The following is a 23,711-nucleotide window of genomic DNA, read 5'->3' on the forward strand; positions in this document are numbered from 1 at the left end:
TGTGCTGTTTCCACTGCTCATCTCTGGCCGTCTGAGTGAACATTCTAAGCAGCACGAACATTCTAAGGGTGACAGTGACACACAGGCAGCTGCATGTCCTTCACCAGGGAGCGCCAGGAAAAAGGCGTTTTACCTGGGCCAGGTGTGAAATTTCAGGTATGTGACCATCTAAAAACACTCTCGCCTGGCTGACTATAGTGGCTGGGGATTTTCAGAGGAATTGGCCCAGCAGTTACTGAGGTATACTGTCATCAACAAAAACACTGTTAGCTTTTTATATATATAGATAGATTTCATGGGAAACAAACCAAATGGGGCAATCTTGCTGTAAAATACATCTATGTTCTTCGGATGTGCACAATAAACCAGGAATTCAAAATAATAGATCACAAGAGGTTAGTTTACGTGGTACAATCACATTTTAGGGTAGATAGAATCTTTGGGCTTTGACGGGGGAGAGGCATTGTTCCAGAAGGGGGATTCCTTTACTTGCCAAATGTTTGTCACCCTAAGGTCACAAGGTTAGCTGCCTTGTAGCTGACAGGTAATATATATTTTCCTGTCCTCTAGTATTTAACAATACCTACCTACCCAGGACAGTTATACTGGGCAATATTTATTCATTTAGAATTAATCATATTTCCTTGCTGAAACACAGCATTCCTAGTACATGGTTTCATAGACGTCTTTATAGCATCAAACGCATCCCTGTGATTTGTATTTCACCAACAGATGAACCACACAACACCCCATAACAATAACCAGTTCTCAGATACAATCATTTGGATTTCAAAGGGAGCTATCTGCATTGCCCCAGGAAAAGGGTCTTTTGAGGAAAAAGGGGAAACCCTTGTCCTTGATATGCTGGCTTTTAAAGTCAAATAAGTTCTTTCCCCACATTCTGTTCGTGATTTTGCATTTTACAACGGGATTGTGGTAAATCCTGTTTGTTATCTCTTGTTTACAAAATTCAGCGAGCAACGCCGTGACTTGCTGGGATGCAGAATTTGTTCCCGTGTGAAAGAAGGAAGGATCTTTGGTTTAACATATTTTTTAACAATATAGAGCTAAGCAGTGGTGGGATACAAAAATTTTAGTAACAGGTTCCCATGGTGGCGGGATTCAAACTGTGGCGTAGCGCCAATGGGGCTGGGTGGGGCACGATGGGGGCGTGGCCGGGCATTCCGGGGGCGGGGCATTCCTGGGCGGGGCTGTGGCAAGGACGCAGTTGTTGCGCCGGTCCTTGGGCGGGAAACGAATGCAAGCAGGCGCAGGCTGCCACGCACACCGGTGCACTTCCTGCTAGACTGCTTCAAGTTCTGCGTGCTACTGCTGAGAGGAGGGGCGTCACTAAGGCAAAAATCACGGGGCAAAATCACCAATTAATAACCCCCTCTCGGCACACACAAAGAATTAGTAACCTACTCTCGGGAACCTGTGAGAACCTGCTGGATCCCACTTCTGGAGCTAAGGCTTTGTAAAGAAAGTCTTTCTACTAGATATTAGTACTACTGTCAATGAGGCTGCTATGAAACGAATTCTACTAATGGTCATTCTATAAGTATATTGGCTAATTATTAGGGTGATCTTGACCAAAATGTTATTTTTCTGCCTGACACAACACAATCACTATTCGGACTGGGAGATGGAGGGGGTATAAGGGTTGGGGTGTGTGTGTGTGTGTGTGAAAATTCGCTGGATTAGCCACGCACTGTTCCCATGGGCAGCTTGGATGGGGCTGTTAGTCTTTTCAAAATATAGGTATTTTTTGCAAACTGTCTCGAGCGCCTCCCAGAAGACAGGTGGCTAATATTTCAAACAAAGAGAAAGAAATTGTGCAAAGCCAAAAACACGAAGAAAGAGAATGACAGAGTTGGAAGAGACCCCCAAGGGCCATCCAGTCCAACCCGCCATGCTGGAATACACAATCAAAGCCCCTCTGACAGATGGCCATCCAGGCTCTGCTGAAAAACCTCCAAAGAAGGAGGGGACTCCATCACCCTCCAAGGTAGCGCATTCCACTGTCGAACAGCCCTGACAGTCAGGAAGTTCTTCCTATTGTTTAGGTATAATCTCTTTTCCTTCATCTTGAACCCATGACTCCTGATCCTAGTCTCTGGAGCCGCAGAAAACAAGCTTGCTCCCTCACCAACATGACATCCCTTCAAATAATGAAAAATGGCTATCGTGTCCCCTCTTAACCTTTGTTTCTCCAGACTAAACATCCCCAGCTCCCTAAGTGGAGCTGTGGAAGCTCATCTGGGGAATTCAGATTAGCCTGTGCACTCCCACACATGCCAGCTGGGTGACCTTGGGCTAGTCACAGCTTCTCGGAGCCCTCTCAGCCCCACCCACCTCACAGGGTGTTTGTTGTGAGGGGGGAAGGGCAAGGAAATTGTCAGTCCCTTTGAGTCTCCTGCAGGAGAGAAAGGGGGGATATAAATCCATACTCCTCCTCCTCCTCTTCTTCTTCAGTCTTTCCTCGTAGGGCATGGAGAAAAAAAGACAGAAAAGTGGGTATTTTATTTAGGACCGGCCTTCGATATTAATTTGCTGACTCATTCTGGGGTAGGTTCAGCAAAAGAATTTTGTTGCTTGGGAGGGCAGGCTTTCCTGCATCTTGTCTCCCCTGAAGTTCCATACAAATAAAGCATGGGTGTCCAACTTTGGCCCTCCAGAAGTTCATGGACTACAATTCCCATCTGCTCCTGCCAGCATGGTCAATTGGAAGAGCCTGCAGTTGGTTTCCTATCGGAAACAGAGAATGGCAGCTCCCTGGCCCAGAATTGCAGCTTCTTTGAAGAAGAGGAGGAGTTTGGATTTATATCCCCCGTTTCTCTCCTGCAGGAGACTCAAAGAGGCTGACAATCTCCTTGCCCTTCCTCCCTCACAACAAACACCCTGTGAGGTGGGTGGGGCTGAGAGAGCTCCGAGAAGCTGTGACTAGCCCAAGGTCACCCAGCTGGCGTGTGTGGGAGTGCGCAGGCTAATCTGAATTCCCCAGATAAGCCTCCACAGCTCAGGCGGCAGAGCTGGGAATCAAACCCGGTTCCTCCAGATTAGAATGCACATGCTCTTAACCACTACGTCACTGCTGCTCCTTTGGCAGAGGGTCTCCAATCTATGGGCCTTCAGCTGTTCCTGGACTACGATTCCCATCAGCCCTTGCAGGACACCTAGACTAGGGGGCCACAGGTTCGAGACCCCTGAAATGCAGAATCGCCAACCCTCCATCCCGTCGATCACGTGGAGAACGAGCGGCCTCTTCCCATCCCGGTCTTGCCCTCCGCACAGATCAATTGCGTGCAGTGACGTCAGTGTTCCCGCCCCTCCCCCGATGACGCTCCGAGGAGCGTGTCCATCACAAGCGCGCCAAACGCGGTTCTTCAAACGAAGCACCGCCCACCGGAGCCGGCCAAAGGGGGGGAGGAGACTCAGAAGGACTAGGGGGCGTGGCTGTGGATGCCCTTCCTCCAGCGATTGCGCTAGCGGACAGCCAATCACGGAGGCGGGAGGGATCGAAAAGCCCCGCCCCTTTCCCCGGCAAGCCCCGCCCCTTTCCCCTGAGGTAATCCGGCGCCCGCCCTCTCAGCAGAGTTTATCCCGCCCTTGAAGTGACGCCAGGGCGCCGGCGTGCGCCTGACGTCAGATCCCGGGTGAGGCGGGCGGGGCCGGTTTGAACGGTAAGCGACTGAGGTAACGGGCCGGGCGGCGGTTGGGCGGCGGTTGGGCCGGCGGGGTCCGCGGAGGGGCCGGGCCGGCCGGGGGATCGGCTCCCCTCCCTGCGGCTCTGAGGTGCCGCCGGGGGCCGAGGCGCCGCACGCAGAGGGCGCCGCCCTTCCCTCCGGCCGGCCCCGTCGCCCGGGCCGCCCTTCCCAGGGGGTTTCGCGCGGGGCATATGCTAATTTAGAACCCGGTATGCAAATATTCGGGGGGGCGGGTCCCCGCGAGCGCTTCCGGGGGCGGCCTGGGCTGCTCTGCCCCGCTCCTCATCCTCCCTCTGTTGGGGTTGGGCCCACCGCCCACTCTTGGCCCGCCTGGACGCCGCCTGGGCTGGCGAGTGAGGCTTCACCCTCACGACAGCCCCGCGAGGTGGGCTCAGGCTGCCGTGACAGCTGCCGGCGCTCTCCCTCCCCGGCAACTGCCTTGGCCCTGTGGCGGCGGCGAGCGGGTCAGCGCTGGCCTTCGCCTCTCGTGCATGGGGCTGCTCGGCCTCCTCCTGAGACAGCCCCACGCCAGCCCCGCCTGCCTCACCAGGTGTCTGCTGCGGGGAGAGGAAGGGAAAAGGGACCTGCAAGCCCCTTTGCATCTCCTCAAAGAGAAGCGGGGTATAAATCCAAACTTGTCCCCTTCCAGCCCCTCATGGCCTTCCTCGCAGGGTGCGGCTTTGAGAGCCAGCGTGGTGCAGTGGTTCAGAGCAGGTGGATTCTAATCTGGAGAACCGGGTTTGAGTCCCCATTCCTCCGCCTAAGGCTTATCTGGTGAACCAGATGTGTTTCCACACTCCTCATTCCTGCTGGGTGACCTTAGGCTAGTCACAGTTCTTCAGAACTCTCTCAGCCCCATCAACCTCACGAGGTTTCTGTTGTGGGGAGAGGAAGGGAAAGGAGTTTGTAAAGCACCTTGTGTCTCCTCACAGGAGAGAAAGGGGGGGTATCAATCCAAACTACTACTACTATTACATTTTCATCATCATCAAAAGGCAGCTACACGTGCACCCAGGCAGGGGGCTTAGCCTTGAGTCTCTTTAGGGTTGAGAAAAGCGTGGTATAAATCAAAACTGTTCTCCTTCCTCCCCCCCATGGCCTTCCTCGCAGGGTGCGGCTTTTCACATAAAGAATGCTCCTGCGGTGTGGATGCGGCGCATGGAATTTTGGGGCAGGGCTGTCGGTGCTTTTCAGAGCATAGCAGGTCTGGAATCCAGCTGCCTTCATGTGTTGTGAAAGTGGCCTCATTCTGGTCACACAGCCTAGTTTAGACTGCGTGTCAGGATTTTCTGCTTCTAGAGTCTTGCTATTCTGATCAGGGAGGAAGCTTCCCAAGGAGGGAGGAACAGCTGCATTTTCCACATCTGCCTGCTTGCTTTTGTTTCCAGAATTGTCTCCCAAGCTTTCTGTGCTGATGCTTTGGTCACTTCGCACATACTTAAACTTCTGCTTCCCTGTTTCCCCCCCATTGTGTTTCCATCCCCATTTCCTGCAAGCTTGTTGAGGGCCAGGGATGCTTGCCCTTCTGCCCAAAGGCGCCCCCCGCCCCGCCCCGCCCGTTCTTGATTCTCCAGGTTCCCTTCTTGGTCTCCTCTGAGCACTCAGTTCTCTATCGGAGCCTCCCTTTGCCTGCTTATATCAGCTGGCCCTGCCCCCCTCTCGTTCTTAATTTGATTCCTTCTGCAGTCCCCTTTCCCTGTTCTTGCTGCTGCGCACTATTTTAAAAATGAGCCGAGCCGGCTGACTTCTGTCCTTCACGAAGGAGAGCTTCCTCGTGCCAGCTGTTAAGTTAGCTTGGTTCTCTCACTCCTCAGAAGCGGCTTATTGTGTTCACTGTAGCATGTTTCCGGATACATACATACATACATATATATATATATATATATGGGCTCATCATACTACTGGGGTATTTCTGATCAATGCTTGGACTGTCTCCTGCGAGCTGTCTGTTGAAAAGGTAGTCTACCTCCAGCCCTTGGAGGCTGACGGGCTTCTTGTTGCTCATGGTCTGAAAAGGGGATGGGAGATGCGTGTTTCATTTGCCACCGGATAAACCAAATCTTCTCTCATTGGATTTTCTTCAGAAAATGGCAGTTAATGTGTATTCCACCTCGGTGACAAGCGATAACTTGAGTCGACATGACATGCTCGCCTGGATCAATGAGTCCCTCCAGTTGAATCTGACAAAGATAGAGCAGCTCTGTTCGGGTAAGTGCGAAGGGCTGCTTGGGATTTAAATGCAATTTTTTCCTGTCCAAATAACCAGCCTGTCATGGAGTTTTGGGCTGGTCCTGAAGAATTATCTCAAGGAGTAGCAGTTTGCTGCAGCTTGCCTATCTTTTATCTCCATTTTTCGGGCTGGGAAGGAATTTTGGCCGACAGTAGAAAAAGAGAATGTGGTGTAACTTGCTTGTATGAGCTCCATCCTTATATTTCAAATCTTTGCCCATCTGTGCCTTGCTTGTAGGGTAGGATGGTCCAATGAGATTTTGGGAGGAAGATTCCAAGCCTCGAGCTAAATCTTCCTTTCAGATCTACCCTTCTGGAAAGGCAGCAAGTCAAACGAGTGCTGTAGAGCCAAATGCAGCTGTACACGTTAGCTGCAACGTGTACTGTTGCGCACCTTTGTAAAGGAGTTCCTGAATTCTGCAACGGCAAAACTTGAAGCTGCTGCTATGCGACTTACCTTGGTCTCTCAGGATGCCTCCACAAGGGACTCTTTTGCTGTGAAGCTAAAAGCCCAAAGGAGACGAATCCATGGTGATTGTAACTGAACTGGTGGCTTGAAAAGCTGTGCTGCTACTTATCTCAGAGAGGATTCATTCTAAACTTTTTTTGTGTGTGTGGACTAGGTTACAGCAGCGTTACAGCTCAAATAAGAAAAGTAACAAGAGTGTAAAGTGAATCTGTTAGTGCACAAAGGGATTAATTTCGTTTTAAGAAATAGCTTTCAAGTTTGATTTGGGCTAGGAAGAAGATGCTGCTTGCAGGGGTTAGTGCTCAGAATACACCTCTGATTTATGGAAGGAAATTATAAAGCTTTGCAAAAAATGAGCAGAGCAAGAAAATAAACAGTATGACAATCCACTTAATGAGGGCGTGCATGTCTGTCCCTTATCCTTAAGAACATCAGAACGAGCCTGCTGGATCAGACCAGAGTCCATCTAGTCCAGCACTCTGCTACTCGCAGTGGCCCACCAGGTGCCTTTGGGAGCTCACGTGCAGGATGTGAAAGCAATGGCCTGCTGCTGCTGCTGCTCCCGAGCACCTGGTCTGCTAAGGCCTTTGCAATCTGAGATCAAGGAGGATCAAGATTGGTAGCCATAGATCGACTTCTCCATAAATCTGTCCAAGCCCTTTTTAAAGCAAACAAAAGTCCTTGATAATTTCAGAGGATGGCCATGTTGTGGTCTGTGGAACCGCCAGGTTCCAGGCCAGTAGCACCTTAGAGACCAATAAGATGTTCAGGGTATAGCCTTCTGAGAGTCAGTGCTCCTTTGGTCACGTACCTGGTTAGGTATCTGATAAAGGGAGCTCTGACTCTTGAATCTAGCCTTATCCGTGGTGACACAGTCGGTGAGTGTGTGTGCTGCATTTGGATGAGGGAGGCAGTGGCATGGGGGAGGGAAGTGACGGTTTGGAAGAGCTGGAAATATAATACAGTGGGGGTGGGTAGTGGATTAGTAGCTGGTGGATGGGTTGATCTTTGACTAAGCGAATTAACGAAGAAACTTGATGAACAGAATAGTAAAAATGAATCCTGGTAACTGCGTGGAGACTCTGTCAGCCAGCATTGGAGGAAAAGGGAACTAGGAGGCTCTCGGTTTCAGAGCTGAAATGTCTAGACGCAGCTATGCAAAGTCTTCCTGGCTTGTCAAAGCCATTAGCAATGTCAGGTCCCTTGGTAATTCCTGAGGACAGTTAGCCGTGTATTCTGAGGAGCGATGGCCCCAATGGTTGTAAGCAGACTAGTTTTCTTTCTGGCATTCTCCTCTCCTATCTTACGTGTACTGTTTGGTCATAGTAAGTTCCTTATTCTGCTGTTCAGGGAGTTTTGAGCAATGTGAATTTCCTCAAATCTTTTACAGTGTGGGGAGAAGGTTGACGTTTCAGAGACCTGCCGTATGACTATTACGGAGCAGGATTTAAGGAAGCACGGTTCTTCAGTGTGATTTAGTAACACTTGGAACCTTTTAATTTGATTTAATAGCACTTGCACAGGAAATGTGAATTGTGCCTGTGGTGTGAGACGCTTGTTTTTATTTGTTTGAAACATTTTTAAGCTGCTGTTCCCCTTAAATAAGGGGTCCGCAGGGTGCTGAACAATAAAGAACATGAATGAATGGGGTGCTGTGTGGTTTCCGGGCTGTATGGCTGTGTTCTAGCAGCATTCTCTCCTGACGTTTCGGCTGCATCTGTGGCTGGCATCTTCAGAGGATCTGAATCCTCAGATCCTCTGAAGATGCTGCCAGCCACAGATGCAGGCGAAACGTCAGGAGAGAATGCTGCTAGAACACAGCCATACAGCCCGGAAACCACACAGCACCCCAGTGATTCCGGCCGTGAAAGCCTTCGACAATACATTGAACATGAATGAAGTTCCACAGGGCCCATAAGACAGAGTTGTTCTGCCAGACCTATAGTTTAGGCAGCAGCAATTTAACATCCGGTGGCCAGCCTCTTTTCCACTCCCTTACCTTTTTGGGGTAGGCTGTGTGGTTTTTAATATGTAATGTATTGGGACTTCTATCTCCGTTGGGATATTTTTCTTCACAGACAGACCAGTAAGCTGGCTCCTATCTAGTATTTTATTGTATCCGAAACTGTATTTGTTCAGGAGTGAGTCAGCGAGAGAACCCCAGACAGAACAGAGAAGTCTTTATCTGCTGCGAAAGATAATGACAGAAGGGGATGGATGAATCTTTCTGTGGGGGGAATTCTATAATTTTGGGGTCATGACTAAGTAGTCCCTTCCTTGGGTTGCTACCAGACTAGCCTCAAATGGCGGGAGCCTTCAAAGGTTACCAAAGGGGTCTGGTCAGTGGGAATGGGCAGTCCTTAAGGAATGCTAGGCTATCCCTAAGCCGCACGAAGCTTTATAGGCCGATGCCAGCACCTTGAATTTGGCCCCGAAACAAGCTGGAAGTTTGTGCTCATGGATCAAGACCAGAGCAACACTTTCCCTACGTGTCACTCCAGTTGGAATTTTGGCTGCAGCATTCTGTACCAATTGTAGCTTCTACACACTTTTCAAGGGCATGCCATCTTCCTGTGAAGTACTACGGTTCTTTTGTGCGGTTTCTGCGTTCACAGGCTTGGTTTGCCTGCCTTGATTGTGGATTTGCCGTATGTGTACAAACAGAAGGGGAAACTTTGAGATTCACCTACTTCCCAGTAATTGCCCCTTAACCATTTATTTTTATTTATTTATTTTTGGGTTTTATTCCCCCCATACAGAGGTCTGAAATTGGCTTACAAGATTAAAAACAACTGATAAAACAACACTAAAACATCAACATATAAAACAATTATAAAATCGTATTACTACCCACCCCAGACTGGCAGCCTCCAGAAGATGTCAAAGGCCTGGGTGAATAGGAAGGTCTTTGCCAGATGCTGAAACTCATAACGTGTTGGTGCCTGGTGAACTTCCACAGGGAGGCTGCTCCATATTTTGGGGCTGGCCATGGAGAAAGCCCTCCCGCAAACTGTCAGAGGAGAGCCTCACCACCTCAGGGCTCGGGCAGGTTTATATGGGTGCAGGCGCTGCTTCAGATACGGGGGACCCAAGCAGAGGTGGGATCCAGCAGGTTCTCACCAGTTCCCGAGAGGGGGTGACTAATTATTTGTGTGTGCCGAGAGGGGGTGACTAATTGGGTCTGCTTTTCCATTAGAAATTCCATTCGGTCCAAAAATCATCAAGTCCTGTTGTTTGCTATGTGGCTGGTTAGCGAAGGTGGAAAACGGGATCATTCTCCCTGTTGTTGGGCTGTTTTAAAAACATGTTTTAGAAATATGGTCAAGTTCCTTGTTGAAGGAAAGTCTCCTTCTTTTGATTTCTAGAAACAAAATTAAGTATTTGAAAGTATTAAGTATTTGACAGGCAGTCAGTTAGAGGAGAAGTCGTTGTTTCTGTTGGCAGCAGACGATAGGACTTGCTAGAATGAGTTTAAATTATGGACAGAAAGATAGCAGCTGGAAATTAGGAACTTTTTTTTACAGTAAGAGTTTTTTACAGTAACAGAGAAATTATTAATGCCCCGCCCCCGGAATGCCCGGCCACGCTCTTGTCGTGCCCCGCCCAGCCCCATTGGCGCTACGCCACTGTTTGAATCCCACCGCCATGGGAACCTGTTACTAGAATTTTTGGATCCCACCACTGGACCCAAGCCATTTAGGGCACTGAATATCAGTGTCAAGGCAAGTGAACAGGGAGCCAGTGCAGACCTTTCAAGGCCGGTGTGATGAGAGCTCAGCCAGATTGTCTCATCAGCAGTCCGGCTGCTGCATTCTGTATCAGCTCCAGCAGAGCACATTGCAGTAGACAAGACGAGAGGTTGCCAGAGCTTGATGGGCTACCAGCCACAGCGCGTGGAGGGCAGCAGCCTGTTTTCAGAGAGGCATGGGTTACCTTCCGCAAAACAGAAGATGGATACTCTGTGGTGGTGCTGAGAGGAAAGAGTGCGAGTGCCTAGGAACGTTGTGCATATGAGAGGCTGAATGTTCACAGGATGGCCACAGCGGGACGGTGAAAAATACTCTCCCTCAGCCAAATAGCGTAAGAGGGGATGTCCCGTTGATGGCTTTGCAGGACTCGTCCAGTGAAGCATCTGTAACCTGCCTATCTGGCCCTGATTCACTATACAAAATGTTGTGGCCATTTTAAGAGACTTTCACTTACCTTTGAAGGGGAAGGTGATTGATAAATACACAAGTATTTATCACACTTCCATCAGCGGTGCGAGCCCTGCGGGATCTTAGTGATTTCCACAGGGCCTGTAAGACCGAATTGTTCCACCGGGCTTTTGGGGAGGCCAGCCACAGATTGGATGTCCCTGTATTGCGTGCTGTACCATCATTGGCACTACCGGTGTGACATCTTTTGGTATTGCCTGTCCCCTCCCGGCCTTGGGACTGGGAGCCATCATTAGTATTATTAATATTGTTTTACTGGGTTTTAGAATGCTGCTTATTCTGAGTTATGTATTTTAACTATTTATCACTTATTTATTGTGCACATTGTTTTAGTTGTGATTTTGTTGTACACTGCCCAGAGCCCTTCGGGGGTGGGCGGTTTATCAAATTTAATAAATAATAATAAATAATAATAATAATAAGTTGCGGTGGATGCATCAGTCACATTGCAGTTCTTCATGCTAATTTCAGGGCCGGTTCTGATTAGGAGATGCCGGCAGATCTGTAAGGAAACAGATAAGGATTTAAAATGTTGTGTGTCTTTAAATGAGAGTTCAGTTGTAGAAGGAAGGAGGGGATGAAAAAAAGATGATGGGTTGATACCAGAGAGAGGCTTGAAGGGTTTTGTACAGAGGTGGGGAAAGAGAGTCAACCTATTGAAAACTGAGTGTGAGAAGGGCAAAAAAAAACAACTGTGTGATGTTAACAGCCTAGAAAGCAGATTTCTGACTAGGATCCTTTCTCATGCTATATATAGTACAAAACTGCCCAAAGAAATAGGTGAAAGACATTGGGAGATTAGAAATGAAGTCAAACCCTAATATGGTCACAGAGATATAAGAGTGAGAGAATAGAGTGTTGTGGGTTTTCTGGGTTGTATGGCCATGTTCCAGTAGCATTTTTTCCTGACGTTTCACCTGCATCTGTGGCTGGCATCTTCGGAAGATCTTTCTGTGAAGATGCCAGCCACAGATGTAGGCAAAATATCAGGAAAAAATGCTACTGGGACACGGCTATACCACCTGGAAAACCAACAACACTGTAGTGATTCCAGCAGTGAAAGCCTTTGACAACACAGTGAGAGAATAGTTTTATGTGAAGTGAAAGTCACCTCCACCAGAAGTTATTGTCTCAAACTGTTTTGCTCATTGTAGAAATAAGATAAATTACTTCTTGCAACCACTCAGCTAAAAAAGATTTATAAATGAAAAATGAATGTGTTCAAATGTACCTGGAATCTTGCAGCAGTAACTTGTGAGGGCTTCTTCCTCAGGACTTCATAGCCTTTCAAATTTTTCTCTCTTTCTCACAATACTAGAACCAAGGGGCATTCATTGAAAATGCTGGGGGGAAGAGTTAGGACTAATAAAAGGAAACACTTCTTCACACAACGTGTGATTGGTGTTTGGAATATGCTGCCACAGGAGGTGGTGATGGCCACTCACCTGGATAGCTTTAAAAAGGGCTTGGACAGATTGATGGAGGAGAAGTCGATTTATGGCTACCAATCTTGATCCTCCTTGATCTGAGATTGCAAAGGCCTTAGCAGACCAGGTGCTCGGGAACAGCAGCAGCAGTAGAAGGCCGTTGCTTTCACCTCCTGCAGGTTAGCTCCCAAAGGCACCTGGTGGGCCACTGCGAGTAGCAGAATGCTGGACTAGATGGACTCTGGTCTGATCCAGCTGGCTTGTTCTTATGTTCTTAAAACTGCCTTAGAGCTCAGACACACTACTTGGGAGAAAGCGCAAAAGGGTTTGGAGTTAAATCCCTGGTGGCAGCGATATGCACCTTGGGAAGAAAGGAAGAAACCAGCACTATTTTGCACGTGTCATATTTATCCAATAAAGGAAGAAGAGAGTGGTCTTCGCAACACCTTTTTGCCTGTCTTTGTATTACAGTGTGCTAAGTTTCGGTTGTCACACAGATGTCTCTTATTCCCTTGACAGGTGCTGCGTATTGTCAATTCATGGATATGCTCTTCCCTGGTTCTGTAGCACTGAAGAAAGTGAAATTCCAGGCAAAGCTGGAACACGAATACATTCAAAACTACAAGGTCCTACAAGCAGGTTTTAAGCGAATGGGTGTTGATAAAGTAAGCTTCCGTTCCCTTGCATGTGTATGGTTTGGGCCATCCTTTGGGATACCTGTCGTCAGGGGCTGCTGTGCCCTACATCTTCCATCCAGTTACTAGTTGATATCTCCCACCTGAAAGGTGGTTAAGCTGGAGAGCCAGCATGGGGTGGTGGTTAAGAGCAGCTGGATTCTAATCTGGAAAAGCAGGTTTGATTCCCCACTCCTCCAGCTGAGTGGTAGAGAATTACCTAGTGAACCAAATGTGTTTCCACCCTCCTACATTCCTGCTGAGTGACTTTGGGCTAGTCACAGTTTTCTCAGAGCTCTCTCAACCCCACCTGCCTCACAAGGTGTCTGTTGCGGGGAGAGGAAGGGAGAGGAACTTGTCAGCCACCTTGAGTCTCCTTACAGGAGAGAAAGGTGGGGTATAAATCCAAACTCTTCTTCTTCTTCTGGAGTTCCATTGGCCGCAGACAGTTGTCAAAGGCTTTCATGGCCAGAATCAGCTGTTGCATTTTTTTGTGCTTGTCTGTTTGTTGCTGTCCGTGGAGGCCTGTTAGGATACGGTTGTCGTGACCAGAAGAAATGCCTGCACCTGTATTTACTGAAGCGGGAAGTCTCAGTTTTGTCTAGTAATGACCTTTTAGAAGAAGAAGAGTTTGGATTTTTATCCCCCCTTTCTCTCCTGTAAGGAAATTCAAAGGGGCTGACAATCTCCTTTCCCTTCCCCCCCCCCCCCCAACAACAAACACCCTGTAAGGTAGGTGGGGCTGAGAGAGCTCCGGAGAACTGTGACTAGCCCAAGGTCACCCAGCTGGCATGTGTTGGCGTGCACAACCTAATCTGGTTCACCAGATAAGCCTCCACAGCTCAAGTGGCAGAGCAGGGAATCAAACCCGGTTCTCCAGATTAGAGCACACCCGCTCTTTACCACTGCACCACGCTGGCTCTCTTTTAGCATGCTTTGTTAATGCTCACCATGTGTTATTTCACTCTTTTGCATAAACTGTGAAATTTAATGTTTTATTAAAGTACAGACTGACATTTCTGTGCTTTATGCCTTGATTTAATAAGGCCTGGGAAATGGGCTTTATGGGTGGGAGGTATTTATTGGCTTCCTTAGTTGTAATGTTTTGATATCCTGGCTCTTTATATGCTGTCCAAAGTCTGTTGGGCGACAGTCTAGCTTCCTCATTCTCTTCCAACCTGTTTTGGCTTGTGCGCACAGCTCGTCTTTGACTGAAGTTTCCAAAGGAATCCCTTTTTGGGTTCGAGCCGAAGCATCTCGTGTCATCCTCTTATAATCGGCTCCTTTCAGACCTGCATGTTTTTTAAAAAAGTCTTTATTCTTTTCCTTGGCTAAACATGCTCTTATTTTTTTTTCTCTCTCTTTAGATAATCCCCGTGGACAAACTAGTAAAAGGAAAATTCCAGGACAATTTTGAATTTGTTCAGTGGTTTAAAAAATTCTTTGATGCAAACTACGACGGGAAGGACTACGACCCTGTGGCGGCTCGGCAAGGCCAGGAAACCGTAGTGGCGCCCCCTCTTGTGACACCGGTGCTGAACAAACCCAAGAAGAACCTGGGTTCTGGTGGCACAGGTATGTCGGATGCTTTTTCAGTTGTGCTCCAACAGCCTGGACAATTAGTCTGATGACATTTCAGGCAGTTCTTATTATTTTTTTCACTACTATTCCATCTTTCCCCTCCTGGCTCATTTCAGGACCTGAGGCTGTAGCGACCTTAGTGGGCAATGGAGCCCATCTTCTTTGTCTGCTTTGGCCAGGAGTCAGGCAGTAGGAAGGCAGGGAGGGGAAGGGATGTAGGACAATGGAAGAGCCTCTTCTTGGCATGCAGAAGGTCGCGGGCTCAGACCTCAGCATCTCTGGTCTTAAGGATCCGTCAGGAGGCAATGTGAAAGTCCTCCTCCTCCCGAAACCCCAGAGAGCCACTGCCCATCAAAGTAGACCTGAATGTCCCCAGGGTCTGGTTCAGTAGACGGCAGCTTCGAGTATGCTCATGTAATGGGAAGTGGTTGGCAATAGCTGTCCGGCCGCCTTGCAGGTATTTGCACTAACCAGAGATGTGGAAGTGAATGCTTTGCTTGAGTGTTACTGCGTAATCTCTGGCCACCTCCGGAGCTGTCGGGGGGCGGGGCGGGGGGTTGAGCCTGTGTTCTCATGCCATTGTGGCTGGGCAGCCCTCTCATTTACGGGCCTGCGGAAATCCAAGCTACTGCTCAATGCTGCTGTTTCCTATATTTCACAAGGGCTGTTATCTAGCAGGAAATGCCGCACCGCATGACCGAGGCTGCTTTTTTTATTTCTGCTCCCCTGTAGAGAGGTGTGGGGGAGACACGTTGGCTTATAAGCATAAGCATAGCATAAGCATTTTATTGTCATTGTGCACTCACAACGAAATTTACAGCAGCATTCCTCGATGCACACAATTTCAGACTCATACCCCATCCTCACTTTCCCCTTCCTCCACCCATCCCTACACAGCCCCAAACGCATCAACATGAAGCCGCAGAGTTTAGCATAGCCACAGCTCTAGAGTAGAAGCTGTCTCTAAGCCTCTTTGTCCTAGTTTTGATGGACCTGTATTGTCTGCCGGATGGTCACAGTTCAAAAAGAGAGCATGCTGGATGAGATGGGTCTCTCAGAATATTTTGGGCTTTCTTTAGGCTTTGGGAATTATAGAGTTCTTCCAAGGAGGGGAGGGGGCAGCCGATAATCCTCTGAGCAGTAGTGATCACCCTTTGGAGCGCCTTCCTATCTGCCACTGTGCAACTGGAGAACCATACACAGATGCAGTAGGTTAAGACACTCTCTATAGCACAGCGGTAAAAGGACACCAGGAGTTTTCCATCCAGTTGTTGTTTCCTCAAAAGTCTCAGATAGTACAGTCTTTGCTGGGCCTTCTTAATTTATATGTTGAGTGGGACAGGGGCTTCTCTTCTGGTAACGTTCGAGGAGTTTGGGGGTTAACATATAACAGCTGAAACTGCTATACCTTTTGTAGGCGACAGCTATGTGGGAACTTCAGAACTGAAGGCTGCGAGAGCAGACTCCACTGCTTCCTTAAAGAGAACAGCTGCAGTCGGTACTAGAACACCTTTCAGGGAGATGGTCTTTTCTTCTGTGGGGCTCTAGAGGGGCTTTTCCTGCTGAATACACAGGTCTCCACACTTGGGCACAATTCTCTTCAACTGGTCGATGGGCACAATGCACTTCAACTAGTACAGTGATGGCCATAGGTGGCACTCGGAGCCCTCTCTGTGGGCACGTGTACACAGAGTTCATCATGTGGGGGGCAGAAAATCACCCCCCACATGCACACATACATCTAGGCTGGCCTGGGCCACTGAGCATGATGTGCGCGCACCACGGTGAGTAGGGAGGATGCCTGGTGCCTGTGCTCCGGGTGGCTGCTGCCTGGGGGGGAGGGGTTGCAGAGGAGGCAGAGATGCTAGAGAGGCACAGAGTGGTGTGCGTGGGACTTGCTGGAGGCTAGAACAGGCTGGCCCCTACTCGAGCGGGTGGGGTGGAGGAAGAGGGAGCCAACCTTTTTTTCCTAAACTAAAACCTCAGCATTCAGGTTAAATTGCCGGATTGGCACTTTGCCATAAATAAGTGGGGTTTGGGTTGCAATTTGGGCACTCGGTCTCAAAAAGGTTCGCCATCACTGAACTAGTAGATGTGTACCAAAGGCACTTGGGTGTATATATGTCTCTTGGACTGCAACTAATACACTTCTGCCTTTCAGCTCCAACGCGACCCTTAGTTGCCCAGAGGACAACAGTGGCTAACAAAACCGGCCCTGGGATGGTTAAGAAGGCCCCAGGAGGCATCGGGGAGGAGGAATCTGCTGAAATGATCCAACAGGTGTGTTTCTGGTTGTGCTGAACAGCCGTGTGCTGATTGGTGCCTCAAGAGAAGGCAGCCATCAGCCTGTACTGATCATGTTTCTGGAAGCAACAGAGCGACCAGCGATGTTACAGGAGGAACTGTAAACAGGTGACTCGGCAGAGGGCTTGGGTCTGGCTATGTTGCCCGGGAGGGGGGAAAACTCCTGGGGAAAATGCCCACTTCAAAAGGACTCTTTCTGTTTGTCTAATAAGAAAATTGGACTATTCAGGGGAGTGGAAGAAACTTATGAAATAAGTACCTTTTGGAGTGAGCAACATGTACAGAGATAGAATAGGATGCGGCGGTGGAGGCGTAGGAGCAGCAGTGGCGTAGGAGGTTAAGAGCTCGTATATCTAATCTGGAGGAACCGGGTTTGATTCGCCGCTCTGCCGCCTGAGCTGTGGAGGCTTGTCTGGGGTGACCTTGGGCTAGTCACAGCTCCTTGGAGCTCCCTCAGCCCCACCTACCTCACAAGGTGTTTGTTGTGAGGGGGGAAGGGCAAGGAGATTGTCAGCCCCTTTGAGTCTCCTACAGGAGAGAAAGGGGGGATATAAATCCAAACTCTTCTTATTTGGGGTTTATTTGCACCTTGCAGGAAATTCAATGAATTTGCTAATTAATACACTTTAATATGCTAACCAGTTGTAAGTGGTGTATTTTATGTTAAAAAAGCAAAATAGACTGAGGTTTGATAGGAAAGCAAGCTTTGTGTATGTTTATTTTTGCCCCCTAAATTTTGTTTCCTTCCAAGAGTCAAAACCTCCCTTGTGCCATGTATCATTCAAGGCTTTCATGACCAAACTCAACGGGCTGTTGAGGACTTTCATAAATGCAGGTGAAACATCAGGAGCAGCAGATCACGGCCACACAGCCTGGAAAACCCACGACAGTCCCGTGTTCCCTTCAAATGTTCCAGAAACTGAGTCTCGGGGCCTTTTTGCTTTCATCTTGGCCTTGCTTTTGTTCTTTCTTCTGCCTCGGCACCCGTTTTCGAAGGCAGGAGTAGCAGACAGACACTTTCTGGCCAGGGCTGTCATTTGAAGCCTGGACTGGTTGGTTTCTCAGTTGATCTGTCAATTGCGGTTGAGCTTTACGTTGTAATAAGAAAAAAAGAAGAGAGTGTGTTGTCGAAGACTTTCATGCCTGGAATCACTGGGGTGTTGTGGGTTTTCCGGGCAGTATGGCCGTGTTCCAGTAGCATTTTCTCCTGACGTTTCACCTGCATCTGTGGCTGGCATCTTCAGAGGTTCTGACGGTAGTAAAGCAACTGGAGCATATATACTTGTGGAATGTCCAGGGTAGGAGAAAGAACCATTTGCATAAGAACATAAGAACAAGCCTGCTGAATCAGACCAGAGTCCATCTAGTCCAGCTCTCTGCTACTCGCAGTGGCCCACCAGCTGCCTTTGGGAGCTCACCTGCAGGAGGTGAAAGCAATGGCCTTCTGCGGCTGCTGCTCCCGATCACCTGGTCTGTTAAGGCATATGCAATCTCAGATCAAAGAGGGTCAAGATTGGGAGCCAGAGATCGACTTCTCCTCCATCAATCTGTCCAAGCCCCTTTTAAAGCTATCCAAGTGAGTGGCCATCACCACCTCCTGTGGCAGCATATTCCAAACACCAATCACACGTTGCGTGAAGAAGTGTTTCCTTTTATTAGTCCTAATTCTTCCCCCCCCAGCATTTTCAATGAATGTCCCCTGGTTCTAGTATTGTGAGAAAGAGAGAAAAATGTCTCTCTGTCGACATTTTCTACCCCATGCATAATTTTGTAGACTTCAATCATATTCCCCCTCAGCCGCCTCCTCTCCAAACTAAAGAGTCCCAAACGCTGCAGCCTCTCCTCCTAGGGAAGGTGCTCCAGTCCCTCATTCATCCTCGTTGGTTAACAAGTGTAAAGGGTGCAATTTGCAAATTCGATTTGCATGTGTTGACCGGAATCCACCCATTTTAGCATTTGTAAGTAACACTGAAGTTGCACAATTAGTCAGTGAGGGCAGCTGCATAGTAGTTGCCTGGCAGTTTAATCCATTTGTTTGCTTCCTGTCTGGAGACATCCTGTGAGAACCTTGTTTAATAAAATACTACTCACGGGTTGAAAAAATTCAGTTCAGTGCTATGGCTGATAAAGTTCAGTGTACTTAAGTACAACAACAACAACAACAACCTTTATTTGGCATTTAAAAATAGGTTCCAGAGCGTTGCCAGACATTTTTGAAATACAAATCAAGAGTACATTCAATGCGCAGACAGGAAGACTGTATTTAGCAGTATACATTACTTAGAAAGTTCTGTCAGTTGTAAAAGAAATTTTGCTACTTTTTCCAAGAGCATGACGTCTGTGTTGTTTAACAGAAGCTCCACAACAGAGCAGTCAGAGTCACTTTCAGGTTTGTCTAGGGCCAGCCTGGGAGAGAAATTCCTAATGCCCACATATCTCGGACAGTCAAGAATAATGTGAGCAAGAGTCTCCACTTGATTTTTAGTTAAGTATAAAGTAATGCAGATTAGAAAAAAATTTCCTACTTTAAATATATGCTGATCGAGTCTGAACTAACCACGACTGAGAAGGAAAGGTCTTGGATTTGTAGTGGACAGTTGGATTAAGATGTTGACTCATTGCCCGGTAGGCCCCTCCGCTCCTCGGAGGAGGACCTACTCGTGATCCCTGCCCCCAAAATGATCAGGCTGGCCTCGACGAGGGGCAGGGCCTTTTCAGCCCTGCCCCCTACCTGGTGGAACAGGCTCCCTAGGGAGATCAGGGCCCTGCGGGACTTACAGAGTTTCCGCAGGGCCCGCGAAACAGACCTGTTCCGCCAGGCGTTTGGCCAGCCTGGTTAAAAAACAACAACAACAACATCCACCATGTCATCTGGCCTCCCGTGGGCACAAGGGGGGGAGGGGAGTAGTCAGACGCCATCCACATTTTAAAATGGGTTCTGTTTTTATATAATTGATATTAAATTATGTTTTAGTGTTTGTTTTTAACCTGTTGTGAACCGCCCTGAGCCCTCAGGGGGAGGGCGGTATATAAAACTAATAATAAATAAATAAATAAAAAATTGTGAAGCAGTGGTGAAAAGGCAAACGCCAGCACAGGACCTGCTAGGAAAGACATTGAAAGTGAAATGGCCAGTATGATAATGTTCTTGGATAGAGCTGTGATGTGGCTTTATTTGGAATACCAGGTTGAGTTCCCGCTCTGTATTGTAGAGCTAGGAAAAATGACAAGAGGGCAACTACGATGGGTGAAGGTCTGAAGGACCTTTTCTGTGAGAACGCTTGAGCAGTAGCTTCTGGAAAAAGAGGGCAGAACGCAATTAGAGTTTGCAGTTGTTGTGGGAGTTTCCGGTGCTGTGGGCGCGATAGTCGCAGTTCAGATCTTGTTCCTAACGTTTCGCCTGTGTCTGTGGCTGGCATCTTGAGAGGTGTATCACGGAGAGAAGTCTGTTATACACTGTGCCAGCCACAGATGCAGGTGAAACGTTAGGAACAAGATCTACCAGACCACGGCCACACAGCCCCAAAAACCCACAACCAGTTGATTCCGGCCGTGAAAGCCTTTTACAGTACAATAGAGGTTTGTACAATTCCTCCCCCCCCCCCCCTCCCCGGGCAGAGGGAATGATTAGAGGCGGCTTTTTTAATCTGTCTCCCTTAATACTAGAACTGGAGGGCATCTAGTGGCGTAGTGGCTAAGAGCAGCAGTGGCATAGTGGCTAAGCAGGTGCACTCTGATCTGGAGGAACCAGGTTTGATTCCCCGCTCTGCCGCTTGAGTTGTGGAGGCTTATCTGGGGAATTCAGATTAGCCTATGCACTCCCACACACGCCAGCTGGGTGACCTTGGGCTAGTCACAGCTTTTTGGAGCTCTCTCACCCGCACCCACCTCACAGGGTGTTTGTTTGGGGGGGGAAGGGCAAGGAGATTGTAAGCCCCTTTGAGTCTCCTACAGGAGAGAAAGGGGGGATATAAATCCAAACTCTTCTTCTTTTAGTGAAGTTGATGAGCAAGTGGATTCAAAATAGACAAAAGGAAGTCCTTCTTTCCTCAATGAACTTAGCAGGAAAAGAAGCCTCCTTGACTCTGGGAATGGGAAACTTGACTCGTGTATTTGGTGTTTGCTTGCTGCTCAACTTTTATAACAGGTGGCCCCCAATGGCTGGGAGTGACGAGGGCTTTGGTTAATTGTGACAAGAACATAAGAACAAGCCAGCTGGATCAGACCAGAGTCCATCTAGTCCAGCTCTCTGCTGCTCGCAGTGGCCCACCAGGTGCCTTTGGGAGCTCACCTGCAGGAGGTGAAAGCAATGGCCTTGTGCTGCTGCTGCTCCCGAGCACCTGGACTGCTAAGCCCTTTGCAATCTCAGATCAAAGAGGATCAAGATTGGCAGGATCAAGAGGAGTAACTGAGTAATTCTGTGCTTCTGGGTTTTTCTCTGACAAAAAATTCCGTGACGGGTTCTTTCTTTGCAGATCAATGCATTAAAAATGACCGTTGAAGACTTGGAGAAGGAAAGGGACTTCTACTTTGGAAAACTGAGGAACATCGAGCTGATTTGCCAGGAGAACGAAGGGGAAAGTGACCCCGTGCTGCAGAGGATTGTGGAGATACTTTATGCTACAGATGTGAGTCGGCTGTTTCTGTAGGCATTTGGCAAATGTGCTTTGAACTCTTGACTTAGATCCCGAAGACGCTTGGGATATCGTCTGCTGTCTTGCACATGCCCCGCTCACATGCACACAAGGTCTACAAGAGCGTTGGATGTGCTCAGTGGTGGGATCCAAAAATTTTAGTAACAGGTTCCCATGGTGGTGGGATTCAAACTGTGGCGTAGCGCCAATGGGTCTGGGCGGGGCACGCCGGGGGCGTGGCCAGGCATTCCGGGGGCGGGGCATTCCTGGGCAGGGCTGTGGCAAGGACGCAGCTGCTGCGCCGGTCCTTGGGTGGGAAACGAACGCACGCAGGCGCAGGCTGCCACGCACGCCGGTGCACCTCCTGCTAGACTGCTTCAAGTTCTGCGCGCTACTGCTGAGAGGAGGGGCATAACTAAGGCAAAAACCACGTGGCAAAATCACCCATTAGTAACTCCCTCTCGGCACACACCAATAATTAGGAACCTACTCTCGGGAACCTGTGAGAACCTGTGTGCCCCGCCCAGCCCCATTGGCGCTACGCCACAGTTTGAATCCCACCACCATGGGAACTGTTACTAAAATTTTTGGATCCCACCACTGGGCGGGTGGCAAGTGTCTTGTGGGGAGGGGGTTGCCCCAGCCCCGGTAAAGCCCATTGCAGGGGAGATGCTTCCTCTGCCCCTCTTTGCCCGGGCCCCTTGCATCTCCCCCACAACTAGCTTTGCTGCTAGTCTCAATACAATGAGCATGACTGAGCCCCTAGGATGGGCAAGGGAGCACGGCCTCCTGCGTGAGTAACGCTTGCCTGTTTCTCTCTCCCTCTCAGGAAGGCTTTGTGATACCAGACGAAGGAGTGCCGCCAGAAGAGCAAGAAGAGTATTAACAGACCACCGAGGGTACCAGCAGAGCAGCAGCGGAATTCAGAAATCGGAATTCTTTGCCCCAATCATGTGCTTATCTGTAAACTACTCCATTTTATTCTTAGGACTCACTGGTTTCTTTTCATAAGTAAAAAAAAAAAAGTACCTCTTTCAAGTGCACTTTGCGTAAGTTCTAGTACTTTTCCCCCTTCCATTGGGTTTAATTTTGAGAGCTCTTTTCTCACTTCTGTAAGCTGAGCAGTATTAACATCGAGTGGGTGTAATTTGGAAGCAAGAGGCTGAATATTTGGAGTTGGCGGAGTGACTCGGTTGCTGGCGAGAAGGCTGGCTTGCGGAGGGTTTGCTGTACTGTGTTGTGATTTGACGGGGGAGTTGCCTAGCGAAGTGATTTTCAGGACTGGTTTTTGTTTTTTACGGGAAGGTGAAGCAAAGAGGAAACTGCAGAAAACAATGAGAAACGATGCCTTAAGGGGGCTTAAAATGTGCTTCCAGATGCCAAATTCTGTGATGGGAGGTTTGAGGTGCTCTCCAGTGGGGCTAGAGGGCACGGGGCTTTCTTGTTTTGGAAGGAGTCGCCTAGTCTCTAGCGTGAGGGACGAAGAAGCCATGAAAACGGGCCCGCCCCCTGTCACTGGCTTTCACAGGGACAAACCCACCCCTCAAGGCTACAGTGGGCATGATTGGACTCCCAAAGGTCTCCCCGTTCTGCTTTTCTGGACCTGTGGGCCATGAATCTGCCAGGCGTGCCCACTCTTTCTTCCAAAGCAACAAGGCTGAAGTTTTGAAACTCTGCCTGATTCACCGCTTACATCTCTGCTGCCCGTGTTCCCTTCCTGCTTTGTGTCTCTGGCTCAACGGATCTTCTGTCCCCCTCTGCTCCCCCCCTCCCCTCCAGATTTGCCGACAAAACCCTAACAGGGCGAATGGTTGGTTTGCAGCGCCGCACGGAGGCCAGATGTGATCTGCCACCTGTGTCCTCCTTGCGCGTGTCCACGTTGAGTTTAGTTGTCCACATGTAGCGTTCTCCAGGACTCCAGATAGGTACCGGGGGACGGGGAAAGAATTAGTGTGTCCTAAATAGGAACGGCAACGTTGCAGACAATACACAGTGCTCGGATGAATTTAACATGAACAGTATTTTCTACTGGACCCTGTCCCTCTTGTGTGTGGCCAGCCACCTCCCCCCCCCCCCCGATTGCTGCTCTTTGGGAAGGGTCTCTTTGAGGGGTCTCCGGCCGCGAGCTACAAGATTAAGCCTAACTGGAGTTTGGTGTGTTTGTTCTCGTTACGCTTTTACACTTCTGGTGGTCGTGTTCTCTATGTGTGTAGAAAGCAGAGAGGTTTTTTTTCCCCCCCGGTGACTGTTTTGTAGTGCATGAACCCCAAGGGAAGTTCAGAGGAAGAACGAAACGAATGCCAAAAAGACGCAAGCCATTAATTTCAAAACATCGGAGGTGCTATTTCTCTTGTGGCCTTCTAGATACTCTATTCCACTCACTCCTCTTGACAGGGTTTTTTCTACTTTTAAACAGTTTCTAAATAAAAGTTCTGTTTCAAGATCTGTGTCTCGTGGCGTGTCGTGTCC

The 23,711-nt window shown here is 48.8% G+C and overlaps 1 protein-coding gene across 2 annotated transcripts; it reads left to right on the forward strand.

The window, feature by feature from the left end:
- Positions 1-3,546: 3,546 nt before the first annotated feature.
- MAPRE1 (microtubule associated protein RP/EB family member 1) lies at positions 3,547-23,685 on the forward strand. Of its 2 annotated transcripts, none has more exons than XM_048497994.1 (7): positions 3,547-3,683; positions 5,792-5,915; positions 12,569-12,714; positions 14,091-14,298; positions 16,466-16,584; positions 21,084-21,236; positions 22,072-23,685. In XM_048497994.1, exons 2-7 carry the CDS (start codon positions 5,795-5,797, stop codon positions 22,126-22,128), a joined length of 804 nt encoding a protein of 267 aa, XP_048353951.1. In that variant the 5' UTR covers positions 3,547-3,683; positions 5,792-5,794; the 3' UTR covers positions 22,129-23,685. The 2 variants fall into 2 exon arrangements, with proteins under 2 accessions (XP_048353951.1, XP_048353952.1); XM_048497995.1 differs by lacking the exon at positions 3,547-3,683 and adding an exon at positions 3,897-3,916.
- Positions 23,686-23,711: the final 26 nt, after the last annotated feature.

The sequence above is a fragment of the Sphaerodactylus townsendi genome, linkage group LG05, assembly GCF_021028975.2.
Source record: "Sphaerodactylus townsendi isolate TG3544 linkage group LG05, MPM_Stown_v2.3, whole genome shotgun sequence".
Classification (NCBI taxonomy): Eukaryota; Metazoa; Chordata; class Lepidosauria; order Squamata; family Sphaerodactylidae; genus Sphaerodactylus; species Sphaerodactylus townsendi.

Bases quoted from the DNA above. Each gene is read 5' to 3' on its own strand.
- MAPRE1 (XM_048497994.1), top strand. From the start codon at position 5,795: ATGGCAGTTAATGTGTATTCCACCTCGGTGACAAGCGATAACTTGAGT. The intron at 5,916-12,568 runs GTAAGTGCGAAG...TTCCCTTGACAG, and splicing joins GATAGAGCAGCTCTGTTCGG to GTGCTGCGTATTGTCAATTC. The intron at 14,299-16,465 runs GTATGTCGGATG...TCTGCCTTTCAG, and splicing joins CCTGGGTTCTGGTGGCACAG to CTCCAACGCGACCCTTAGTT.